Raw genomic sequence first — 13,243 nt, forward strand, 5'->3', positions numbered from 1 at the left:
AAACGAACATGTACCTGTTTCTGCTACATCATAAAAACAGTCTTTGTTCCAGTAAGTTTACTGTACCTACAGCAGTCAAATCATTGCTCATGGGGCCTGGTTAGAGGAAAGCCAGATGGTTATTGCAACATGCCCCCTTCCATTACTCAACTACAACCCCAACAGAGGTCACTTCAGAAGGACACTCTAGACTGTAATGTCCTTATGGCACTCGGAAGCAGGAAATGGCCTTTTAATGCAGAAGTCTCCTTCCTTACTGCTAATGTGCCCTGGCAACATATCTGCTTCATATTTCAGCAGGCAGCCTGCCTTCACCACATCTCTCTATGCGCCTACCACATCCGCTCACCATTGATCTGCATTCTTGAAAGAAAAAAAAAAACACGTTAACATGCGGAATATTGTAATGCTTAATTATTGATCGGCTCAGCTTGTCTTGAGATAAGTATTGAGAGGGGGAACGCTCCGTTCTTATCAGTGCTCCAATTCATTCGGAGGGGAGATTTCCCGAGAGGAGTGAGAAGGACAGCTGGAGGAACAGTGTTTTCATTCATCCTGTCCACTAATGGAGGAGTCTTGTGCTGCTTGTCCCAGAAGAAGATGCTCTACAACCTTAGAAAGTCATCTACTGTGACAGAATTCCTCAGACTTGCAAAGGCATGAAGTTCATGACAATAGAGACTTTTTAGGAGCAGAACTGAGAAATAACCACAATACCACCAAAAATCCACAAAAATACCACAAACAACTGAAGGTTTGACTGTGAAAGCCTAATGTAGTTTGCCAATTACTCGGGGGTAATATGATGTTGCATGTGCAGTGTTTTGCTAGTGAAATTGTTCCTTTTTTTTCAATTGTTCCTTTTTTCCAATTTATAATGTATCCAGTTAATTGACTGTGATGTGCCTTCATTTTCTAGCAGTGTTATGAGTACCTTATTTTTACCAATGTCTAGTAGTGGTTTTAAACTGTCTTTACTGTAAAAAGATTTGCCATTTTAACTTATCATAAGTAACCTGGCTGGCTTAAGATTTGAAGTTCACTGAACCCAAATAATACATTAACAGAACAACAATAATCCATGCCTTACATCCTGTTAACTTATTATTTGAGGTTCATCAAAATCAAAATTTTAAGTCCAGCTTAGTTGTTTCTTTAAGTGAAAACAATCTTTTTTACGTTGTTCTTTTCTCTCTTCATCTAAAGCATATGTGTCTGTCTCTCTCTTTCCTCTCTTCCAGAGGGGGCACCTCAACTTCTCGCCCTTTGGTGCAGGGGCAGCGCTGTAGCCTGGGCATGGGTAGTGTCTTTGTGGGGATGGGGTGAGTCTGCTCTACTGGCCGGCACCTCATTGGCTCCCCTTTCGCCCTGAGCTCCACCTGTGCCACTCCTTCTTTTCATCCTTTTGATAGGAAACTGCAGCTCTGTGCTCTTGCCACAAGCTTCATTTAATGTTTTATAGCCTCATGTCTGCCAGTAAAGGCCATTTGAAATGGAGTTCACTTGGCAGTCTGTTACACAGTGGTATGTTACTGGGGGAGGGGGGGCAACCAGTGATCAGTCAGAGTGAGCAAACTCAGAACATTTTGTTAGGTCTTTATGTACCATAAAGCCAAAGCCTGAGACAGTGAAAGATACTGGATATTGTAAATGTATCTAGCATTATTATTAAAGATGTTATGAGTCAGTATTTTTTATCTTTTGTTAAGATGTGGTACGAATGGTCCCTTTTGAAAGCAAATGTGGAAGGCGACCATGGATGGGCATCCACAGAGATGTGCATGCTCCTGTCAAGGCGCTAAAAAAAGACAAACGAGCTGCAGTTTTTTACTCCAGTGCCTGCTTTCCCCTCTGCTGCTCTCTCTTTCGTTGCTGACTCCATAGCAGTCCTGCCCAAACCTTCATTCAATCAGTTCCTCCTTTGAGTTCTTTTCTTGGATTTATTTATTTATTTATGTCTGAGACAGAGGCTCTTCATGCTCTTTATAGAATTTACCCACATGCTGAGATGCTCATTGTTGGCTGCTGAATCATGCCTTATGTGAACAGAAGCTTTGAACCACGTCTCTGCTCTGACTCAAACGATTAAGAAACCACAAACATTGATGTGTGCCAAATACATCATTGTGTGTGTTTGAGCAATGAACAAGAAATGTAGTATGTATATGTATTGAGTAATTGGTTGGTTGCTTATATTGTAAAGTATATTTTGAAATAATCAAAAAGAAAGTGCCATTTTCTTGTTCCTCCCGTTACTTCTGACCTTTTCCCTCAGTCCTCATTTTACCCACTGTGCTCCACTCTTTAGTGTAACATAAGGTTTGGTATTAACCTGTGCTGAACTGACTCAGGTGGAGCCCTGCCTTGGCCTGGATAGTCCTGTGAAGGCAAGCTCTTTCCAAGTTTGTCCTGTTCTGACCTGGCAAGATGATACACATTACTGAGTGTAAGAGCACTCAGGTGACCTGCTAAAGCCTGCAAGCTGGAAGCTTTTCAAGAATATGAGGAGAGAGAGAAGAGCTGAGTTAGGTTACTGTAAGACATAAATTCAATATGCTTTTTTGGCCATTATACCAAATTAGTCGTTGTTTTTTATTGTTTTGTTTGCATGTTTGTTTTCATTTATTTTCAGGACAAATGTATAGGAAAAACAGGAGTGACAGAATGTCAGGAGCAATACAAGATCCTTTGTCAAGTTTATTTACAAAAGCTACAGTTTCTTTGAGAGTAGAACCATTTCTTTTTGGTTACAGAGATTAAGATTAGGGTTAAATTTAGAACATTCTAATTACATAAACAGTACTGTGCAAAACTCGGAGAGTACTATTTAGTTTTGTTTCTTTGTTTTCCTGTCAAAACAGGCATTTACTGCAAGTTATTCATTTCTCAGCATGGAGATTTGCATTGTGTTTTTCAATTATATCTGAAGGTATCTTTTCCATGCTTCTTGTAAACACCTCCAAAGTTCAGTCTTAGAAGTTGGTTGGTCTCAGGTAATCTCAAATTTACACTGATCAGTTTGTAAAACCTTATTCCACATCTCAGATATCCAGCTTCAGTGTTCTAGTGCAATTTTTTATTTTGTGTGATCTTATGTTAAATATGTTTACAGTTATTTTCTGTCAAAGTAATCACAGTAAACAAGCTACTTTTCTGTTTCTATTTTTGAGATTGTGTTTGAGTTGGTTTTATATAGAACCAAATGGTTCTTCTGTTGTTACAATGTCAAGCTTGTAATAATCAAACAACCCTTTTTGTTGCTCTTTTAAAAAAGGTTCTATATAGAATCATATTCAACACATTCTCCATCATTTTAACATGTGTACAGTCAAATAGCAGCTTTTAGTCTATGCAATATATTACTAATATAAAGAGGGCAATCCCTCTTTTCTACAGTAATGCCACCAATATTGCTTCTCTAAAGTGTCTGAGAAAGAGTTTGTATACAGACAACAAAAACTTTGAGAAAAACATCCTCCCCATTTCTGTCTTGCACATAAACCCGACCATGCACCTCATATATGTTGAATGGCTCATAATCGCTGTCCTCTATGCTTTGTGTGTGTGCGCAGTCTTAATTCTGTGGTATCTAATTAACATGAACTGGCTGACGGGTGTGTATTACCTCCCTCTGAGCCTCTAATCTGATGATAGCATGCTGCCGTTGTGCACGGGGCCCTATACACACTCCCTAAACAATGCCCACCAATTCACTCCCACCACTACCCAATTACACCACAGCGTCTGCCTAATTTTCCCTCAAATTGCACCACTTTTGGACAGGATAATCCTCAATAAACAGCGTTTGGAATTTGAGTCAATGAAAGCCCATGGAATTCTGCCACCTTCCAGAATGAAGACATAACAAAGTGGCTCCACGGCAGCTTTGTTCCCATCAGTGGCTTGTTACAAATAAAGGAAAGCTAGGATGCAGAGACAAAAGGGACAGACAGAGTTAAATCAATGTCCACAGACAGGCAGTACACAGCAATTAAAGTGTTGTATTATTATGCATTTAAGGCATACCTAAATAGGTGTAATACATCAAACATTTTTATTCTTGGTAATTGTGAATAGAAGGTGTCTTGGGTTGTTTAAGGAGGGATTTTGAGTCTCCTGTTGACAGTTACATTGTACAGATGAATCAGCCAGCAGTTGAAATTTTAATTATGTGCATCATCTAATCCCAGATTTGGCAGTCCAACAGAATCCCATGTGGCACTGCCTGCCGAACAGGTAGCTGTTGCTGTAGGTCTTACGCTGTAGGCTTACACTGTAGGCTTACGCTGTGAAAGTGAGGTGATGGATGAAGTGAGAGAAAGCTTAACAGACTTATCTACTATTGATTATCAAATGAATTTCATCATAGATGTAAAGGATTTTAAGGGCCCATGTCATGAAAAATTATTTTTTAATGGAAGACTTTCAAGGCATACCTGTCATTCCTCCGTCCATAAGCTGTAAAAATTTTGCTGTCATGAAATTTAGCGGTCACTTACATATCTACATATTTTGTTGTATGCAAAAATTTTGGACACCCTGGTCACATTACACATTTTGTTGATTTTCTAAGTGAAAATAAGTTGTCATGTCCTGTACAGTGAATGGATAGAAATTTGTTCTGAAAACATTTGTGTAAAGTTTACCATATTGGAAAAAAAATAACTTTTACATAGTCCACATTGTTTGTTTTATTTTTTCCAATATGTTAAATTCAGCAAATAAACATTAATTGTGCATTAAAATGTGCAGATCTGTTTTTCATACGTTTCTTTTCACTTACAAAATCAGCAATGCCTGTAGTTTGTCCAGGGAGGGACTTAAGCCTGTATCTGCTAATTTAAAGATGCTAAATTACCCCCAGGTGTGAATGTGTGTAAATGTACATATCTGTGTGTTGGTGCTGTCATGGACTGGCAACCTGTCCGGGGTGTTTTCTGCCCAGTGAACTCACCACCTGCCACCCAAGAGGATAAGCAGCTTAGAAAATTTATGTGTATCTGGCAATTCAGCCTACATCATTTTAGCCCTGCCTATTCATGTTGAAGTTCTAAGTAGTACTGCTTTATGCTGCACAACATTAGGCCAAAAAAATAGTATGAGCCCTTTAAATCGTATGTACCACTGTAAATTGTTAAGATGTTTTCCATGAATGAGTAAAATGATCAGACGTGATAGACAGAGGGATGGACTGAGTACAGGAAAGCTAATGAGTAGATGTTCTTCTGGATGGTTGAAAATATAGCAGGATTTTGCCTCATACACTCTTCAGCAATGATGCCGCTTGATTGCTGTGCCCTTTGCCATGTGCTTTCAGATTGCTTTAATATCTGTGAGGTTAATGTAGTCTTTGTGTCTTCATAGTGTCCATAGGCTGATAAGACTGTGATGAGGCCAGTATGTCCTGCTGACCTTTCAGTATGGTGATAGTCGGGAGTGACCCTCATTGGGTTCCAGCTCCATGTGAACATAGGAGGAGGAGCAGGCTTTAATGTCAGAGCATGGACTGTGGTCTCCCCAGGGACAAGGCATTTCACCATCAAACCACCCCTGACACCTAGACAACCAACTTTGCTTAAGATTTGTGGAGCTGTCAGAGATGTAAAAGATGTATTTGACCCATATGCTAAGTGTTTGAGTAATTAGTATAAAGGGCTTTGAACAGAATCTCTCATCTTTGTGTCTCCAGTGACACTTCACCACACACTGCATCACTGATCACATTAAAATTGCAAAATAACCTGAAATATTCCATCAATATGGTGTAAATGAACTGATTATTCATGAGGTAGAGAAAACTGCAGTGTTTTTCACCCTTATCTCTATCTTCCGCATCTGTTGGTTACATTTATGGGAGAAGCCAGTAGGCAAATGCTAAAGTACCTGCCTGGTGGAAATGGTCACGTGGGGATGGGGTAAATTGTCTGATAAAATATACCTTATGATTTTTAATCAACCAAGAAATGTATGAATCTAGTGCATTTTCTTTACTTTTGGTTTTTCCAGTAAAACACAAGCTAAAAACTAAGCTTGACTGTTTATTATTAGCTTGACTTTCCTTTACATTAGGGTCTATTTTGCTGAAGCTGCAAGAACACTTAAAATATGCATGTTGCCAGCAGTCCTTTTTCACATAATGCATGAAAATTTACAAAGAATAGTCTGTAAAAAGGAAAATATATTTTGAAAAACATGACTGAATTGGTTTTAAACAAAGAGATACAGACATTTTTTAAAAGTTTCTAAAAGATACATAAAAACATCTCCTAAACATAAAAGGACTACCAGTCAAGGCTTTTGTCAAGACAGAGGGCATGCACCTGAAAACATGAGATGCTCATCAGAACAACTTTGTTGTGACAAAATTGCAAAACTGGAACAATCTGGAACATGTTGGATAAGGTCAACTTAACTGGAAGGTCAGAAATGTCCAGTGCCCATTTAGTTATCATATATTTAAATACTTTATCTGTCATATAAATGCCTGATGCTAGTAGGCTAGTTATCGCAGTATTAATCATCACTGTCATTTCAGCCCTTGGACAGTTAAAAATGAGCTTACATAATGAAATTTTCTACAAACACATGAATTGTCAAAAAAAGTGAATCACTTAGAGTAGGTTTAAAATTCAAAACATTCTACGAAGTTTGGATTAAACTAGAATGTGAACGACCACTTTTATTATCAGTTGTGGAATGTCTCAGCTGCTTTTACCATACCTTCCAAATGCACTTACGAACTGTTGCAGAATGCATTACCATGGGGGACCCTGCCGCACTGCAGCGTTCTATTGAGTGAGTGGGCTGTAGGCTGGACTTCAACGCCACTGTGGATTATGTACATGCACTGAAACAATGAATAATTGCTATGTGTCGTTTTCACTATTAAAGCAATTGCCTAGCGTTAGTAATCTGAGCCTGAGCTGTGTTCTATCCCATCCATTCCAATGTGGCCCGTTGCTCCCCTGGTTATAAGTGAGTTTCAAGTTAACAGATTTTCTGTTCTTTTACGATGCACAGGGCTAATCCTCAAAATGATTATCCATGGTAATGCTAAAAATGCACCAGAGATTAGGCTGAAAAGCACTGCAATATTCTTTTAACTAGTCTAGTTAACACAGTGTCAGCTTGCTGTTCTTGCTCCTGGAGACTGTGCTGTCATTCCTGAAAATAAACAGATATGTGTAAATTGTGGATTAGACCGCTGTGTGTGTCTGGGTGGGTGTGTGTCTGGGTGAGTGTGTGTGTGTGGGTGTGGGTGTGTGTCTGGGTGTCCTGAATGCTGGGATGCACCACTGCTCTGCTGTAACATCAATTCTGTGCTCTGACATAGACTCTGTTTATGGATGAGTTCTTCCCCCCATGTCTTCAGATGGGATGACGAAACAGAGATAGCCTGGTTTCTCATCTGAAATGCTCTCAACACAGTTGCTCACCACCCTGTTGAGTTTCTTGTAAAATGTTCTGCAGTAGGCTTTAATCCTCAAACTGCTCTTTTAGGCTCCTGAGCCTGAACAGTAGTAAAACTCTGCTGTATAATGATAGCTGAAGCAAAGCTGCACAGAACACGTTTGTATGCATTATGCAGTGCATGCAGTGATTCATTGCTTCTAGCTTCTCCTGTCATTGTGAACGTTATTATCCAAAAATTTTTCTTCCTAGCTTTGCAGCTGCTTTCTTGCTCTTTTGCTTCAGAGGTTTTTTTTCCATCTTTTCTACTTTACTTTCTCTCAGCTCCAACATAACTGTGTAAATAATATCTGAAGCAAAACAGCATGGAATAAGCTTGAATGCATTATGCAATGCAGGCATTGATGCAGTTTCTGGCTTCTCCTGTCAGTATGAAAGCGCCGTTATCCAAACATTTTTCTTCTGAACTGTGCGTCTTTTTGCTGTTTCTTTTCATTCTTTTTCACTCATCCTCTGCTCTGTTATCACATTTAGACAACATTTAGGCTCTATGTTTTTCTGTCCACTCTGTGACCATATGTGTGGAGATAATGAATCACAGTCTTTTTGAGACACCCTTTTAGATCTCTGTTCTGTTTAAGCCATCCACTGTTTGACTAAAACTCTGGGGGGGGGGGGCAAAAGAATGGTAGGGATTTTTTTTCTTTTTTGAGTCCTCTCCTTTGACCACTCTTAGCCTTATGGTTCTCTGCCCCTGACCCAGCATCCTCATCTCCTTTTGTACAGATTTGAAGCCCAGAAGTAGGTCTTGTTCCAATTGCTGGCATTTGCCAGCTGCATATGATTTAGAATGCATGTTGGATTGATTTATCTGTGCATTGATTACTTTTGACTGATGGATGAGGGCTAAGTGTTATGTGTGTGCAGAGGGGACTGTTAGTTATGTCTCTCATGCATATACATTGACATCAAGCAGCAGCTGTCAGGACAAGGTTCTGCCTCCATGGGTAATTCATGCCCAGGTATTTTGCAGCAGGGGCACTACGGGTGAGCGAGTCATTTTCACACCGTATGGCGCCGCAAGCAGACAGGTGGGGGAAAATTGTTACACATGAAATATGGATTTGACTCAAAAGGCCTGAAGTCATGGTAAGTTTTTAATAGTAACTGATTCATCATGCTTGTTTGCCCCAAAGCTCTGATCATATATCTCCCAGCCATTTTCATACATTGGCTTCTTTTAGCCCCGTCTGTTCCTGCCTTTATATTTTGTCAAATGAACATGGAAATCTTGTATGTAAATTTGAATTATTTGCATTGTCCTGTGTTCTTTCTGCATTGTGTAAAATTGGTAACTGTTGCCATGCACCTCCCGCATCAGTCATTGAAAATAAATCACCATAGGGCCACTGCTGACCAGATATTATTTGTGTGGTGGACCATTCTTAGCATAGCAGTGAAACTAACATGGTAGTGGAATGGTAAAGTTTGTTTCACTGAAATGAGTATATCAGGCACTGCAGCTTAGCTGGAGGTTTTAAACACATCTTTTTACTGTGTACTTACAGATAGAGATTATAATTATAATAATTATTATTATAATCTCTGCACAGTTTGTGTATTATCTTTATAGCCCTTCTTCAGTGGGTCTAAACCCACCCTCAAAATCCTCTAGTGCATGCTCTTTTAATGTCTGCAGTACAATTAATAACACAAGCAAAAGAAGTTAGCTAGCTCACAAAACTCAATTATTAGCAAACTATTCAAAATGAATGTATCAACATTATTTGTCATTTTTAAGAGGTGTACATGATGCACAAAATTATTCACTTTAAATACTGCATATGAAGACTCTGGTACCTGATATCTTCTAAAGCTAAAGTATAGTCTTGTTTAATGGATCTGTTTTCCCTTTGCAGTTTTTCAGCCATGTTAACTTATGTTACATCATCTGATAATATTGATGAGTGCATCATTGCCTCCTACTTTTAGCTCTAGCTTCATGAGGCATTGGATGGATTTTGAAATTTCACACTCAGTTTGCTCCTTTCCTACTTAGTCTACAGTGCCACCCATGTTTAGCCCAGAAATTCTTATGTTTGTTCCCAGATGTTTACAGTACAAGATCACATGTGGCATTGCAGGACTAAGACAATAAATTATGCACTAACAATTGACAGTTAGTAATTAAAAACCTACATGCTAAGTGCACTTGATAAGATGGCCAATAAGTATAGGTGCAATGAATTTAGAGTATGTGGATTAAAAAGAGCCCTATTGCACTCTTTGTAAGCTAAGTCTCTCCCTGTCCCTCTCTCCCCATCTGTCTTTTTTCAGGTCATCCAGCGATTCCGTGTGTGTGGAGATCAGAGGGCTGCTTTGCAGGATTTGTTTCGACGGAGGAGGAGTGTGTGTGATGGTCGGACAGATTGGCAGAATGCCTGGCTCCACACACAGGCCTCACCTACCCTGTTGCTAAAACACAAGAGTAATATGGAAAGGAAAACATCACCCTAGAGGCCATGTAACATTGGTTCTGGCTCTACTGCCCCAGCCTGAATGGCCACTCATCTTCACAAAGACTGTCCCTTTACAATGTAGCTGCCTATGGATTGGAGTTTTCAATAGGTGGTGGTATGCTGATCCTCAGACACGGACTGTCTCATCTGTTTTTTTCTTTTTTCTCTCTGTTGTCTCTTTCTTATCAAGTCTTCATTGTTGGAGCACAATTGAATGAGACAAAGGAGAAACTTTACTATTACTCTCTCTTTCTCGGACTTGTGGCCACCAGGGACCAAATAATGTGGAAACCCAAAGGACTCACTGCCATGCCTTAGTCTAGAGAGAGAGAAGTAGAGGGAGAGTTCACAACTGACCTGGGTGGCTCCTCTAAACCTTAAAAGTCTACAGCTACTTGTTCCGAACACTGCACTGGTATGGAAGATCTGATCCAAACTTAGGGCTGTACAAGCATATCTGTAACTTGCCCCTCTGTGTTGTAGTTTCAGTCTCCATTCGTATGCCATATATTTCAGTGTTGCTTCTCAGAATCAAACTGGTGCTGGTTGCTCCTATTGTTATGCTGTTGCCTTAGGTGGATATAAAAAAGTGGCATTTGTGACCCAGCTTAAGTGCAGCATGACATACAGGGGCGGTGGACATCTCTGAAGTTTACATGATGCGTCTCTTTGTCTCTGTGAGGACCTCAGTGCTCTTGCTTTGCGAACTGTGTCTTTTCTTCAGGTTCAGCGACGCAGCTATGCCTCACACTTCTTTTCAGGTGCTTCTGAGACCCACCTTCAGAGGTCACGACCCTTTTCATAGGAACCGTGAGCTCTCGCAAAGGCCAGGGTTCAGGGAAACTCTCAGTGATAGCCCAGGTGCACTTTCATCCGACACGACAAAAACCACCAGCTTCAGACGCAAAGCACACGTCCACCTGACTGAGTAGAATATAGCACACTCCAGGCTAAAACAAGCAACACAGACACACAAAGTGAAACAAAAGCTAGTGAATTTTGAAGAATAGAACGCAGTAAACAGTACTTTTAGTCATACCCTGTAACTAAGACTGCTACAGGATAAAGACAGCTGCTGATCAAGAGCACAGGTATATGAACATTAGCGGACATACATGTGGATCCAAATTATGATTTCACTACTGGGATTTGACCTACTCCAGGCTTTCGCTCTTCAAGGGTTTCCAAAAGTCCTAGTGATATTTTCTAGGTAGGATTCCTAGGTGGTGGCAGATGATCAATATACAGCACATAGAGTTCAGTCTGTGAGTAACTGGGCGTGACATGCTTGTTATTTTGGCTCTGTAGTTATTGGATTTATTTGCTGCTATAAGTAACTTACCAAATTAACATATTATTGCTGTTAGAACAGAACCTTAGATTAAAAATGGTAACTGTACAGAAGAAAGACAAAATATATGTGTATGTATTGGGGGTGCGAAAAAACTCAATTCTTAGATGCATTGCGATGCGGACCTGAACGATTCTGAATCGATTCACAAATGTCAAAAATCGATTTTCTAAATATTTAATTCATACCGTAATGTTGATGGAATGTAAAAAGCGGACCTTGGGAGTGGGTAAGTGCAGCACCCGGACAGTCTCTGATGGCACATAACAAAAACACAGCTGAAATTAGTGAGAAATCCGACCGACTCTACATTAAAGCCAGGTTAGATCAGGAGTCACAACCCAAATGTTTAAAAGAGACATTTTGTCCTTTCAACAAAGTCAAACCACCTTGGCAGCCACATTTAATGTCCAGTATGTCTCAGTGTGTGCAAATGTCCTAGTATAGGCTAAACAATATGAACGAAAACGTAGACTTACTTTGCTCTGCTTTAAGCTTTAGCTCGGCTATAGCCGCTTTCCTCCCCTTTCCATCAGGAAACTTTTCCTCAGAAGTAAAGCAGCTTATTGTAAAATGTCTCTCAATGTTCTGCTGATTTACGAGGCTGAAGTCGCTTCTTGTTCGAATGTTTCCATTCCACCTTAAATTCTAAATGAGGCGTCAAATGTAAATACGGCACCATTTAAGGTGGAACAGGGGAAAAGAGAAGCAACTTCATCTTCGCAATTTTTTAGTGTTTGACCCTCTCTCGTTGCAGAATTAACGTACCAGGAAACCAAATGCACCGCTCATAAATGCGAATAAGTCCGTTCGTCTCCAAATGTTCATCTTAAATCTCTTTGCATTTTTGTAGCTTCTAGTGAGGCGAGACTTTGTTGCTATGTGACCTGCAGTCTTCTCAGTCGTTGAGAACCAGGGCTTTCGCGCTATGTTGTACGCTTTGGAACCGAGATTCAGCATCCAGTCTCGAAGATATTTTACTGACACAGTGACCTTTACTGACCACTGGATCTTATTTCACCCTAATAGAGCATTTTATAGCAAATGAGTGGCAGCAGAGTCTCAAACAAGAGTAGTGAATGAGAGCTTTCTAGATAATTTCCGTTTGATTTATTAATAAAACATATTGGAAGTAAATTCATTATAGATCATTACAGATACTTTGCTTTAAAACAACCAAGTCCTCGCACAGTAAGAAAAAAGAAATCCTGTATAGAAAAAAAGATGCATCGATAATCGTTTTATAATCGCATCACAGCCCTCTGAATCGTAATCTAATCTAAACGTGAGGTACCTAGATATTCCCACCCCTAGTATATTTACACTGTGATGGCATTGTCATTTCCAAGTGAGTCAAGTCTGCTGTTGGCCTTACATGTCCATATCAAAGTGTATTATAGATGAGGCAGAGTGCTTTGGATCATGACCGCTCAAGCATATAATCTTTGGTCCATAAGACCTTGTCCCAGAACTCTAACCTGTAACCTCGTCTTTCTCCTCTTGAGGGTTGCCAGTTGTTTGCATTTTGCGGTAAACCCTCTGAGGTCATTTTCTCTTATTTTTCTCATATTTTTCTCTTGATGATGATCTTTGATGTATCTGCCCTCTTAAAAAAGGTTCCACAAAGGTTTTTTAAGCAGTGCCATGGAAGACCATTTTGGGTTCCCTAAAGGACGTTGTTAAACAAGGGATTTGTTAGTTTGAAGAACATTTCAGAGGTTTAAAGAACCTTAACATAATGTATAGCCGTGGTCACCAACCACACCCCTGGAGCGTTCTTCTATACATAGTGCAAAGAAGCCTTTTTGGCCCCTTTGAGTGTATACATACATTTGTGAGTGGTATTTATGACTTTTTTCATGATTCAAAGTCTTCTGAATCATCTACTACTGTAGTAATTGGTAGTCTGCCAGGTTGGTTGATGTTGCTAATCTTACCAGTGCATTTTTGCTTCTTAACAATG

General features: G+C 39.8%; 1 protein-coding gene across 5 annotated transcripts in view; it reads left to right on the forward strand.

Annotated features, from left to right (window-relative positions):
- myo16 (myosin XVI) overlaps positions 1-11,714 on the forward strand; it is a 226,034-nt gene extending 214,320 nt beyond the window's left edge. For 4 of the 5 annotated variants that reach the window (XM_037539483.1, XM_017704691.2, XM_037539482.1 and 1 more), the window contains exon 35: positions 9,748-11,714. In XM_037539483.1, coding sequence (XP_037395380.1) covers positions 9,748-9,927 — 180 coding nt within the window. In that variant the 3' untranslated portion in view covers positions 9,928-11,714. Of the gene's footprint in view, positions 1-1,241; positions 1,323-9,747 lie in introns of all 5 variants that reach the window. The other variant, XM_017704693.2, reaches the window with a different exon arrangement.
- Positions 11,715-13,243: the final 1,529 nt, after the last annotated feature.

Source organism: Pygocentrus nattereri, chromosome 6 (genome assembly GCF_015220715.1).
Source record: "Pygocentrus nattereri isolate fPygNat1 chromosome 6, fPygNat1.pri, whole genome shotgun sequence".
Taxonomy (NCBI): Eukaryota; Metazoa; Chordata; class Actinopteri; order Characiformes; family Serrasalmidae; genus Pygocentrus; species Pygocentrus nattereri.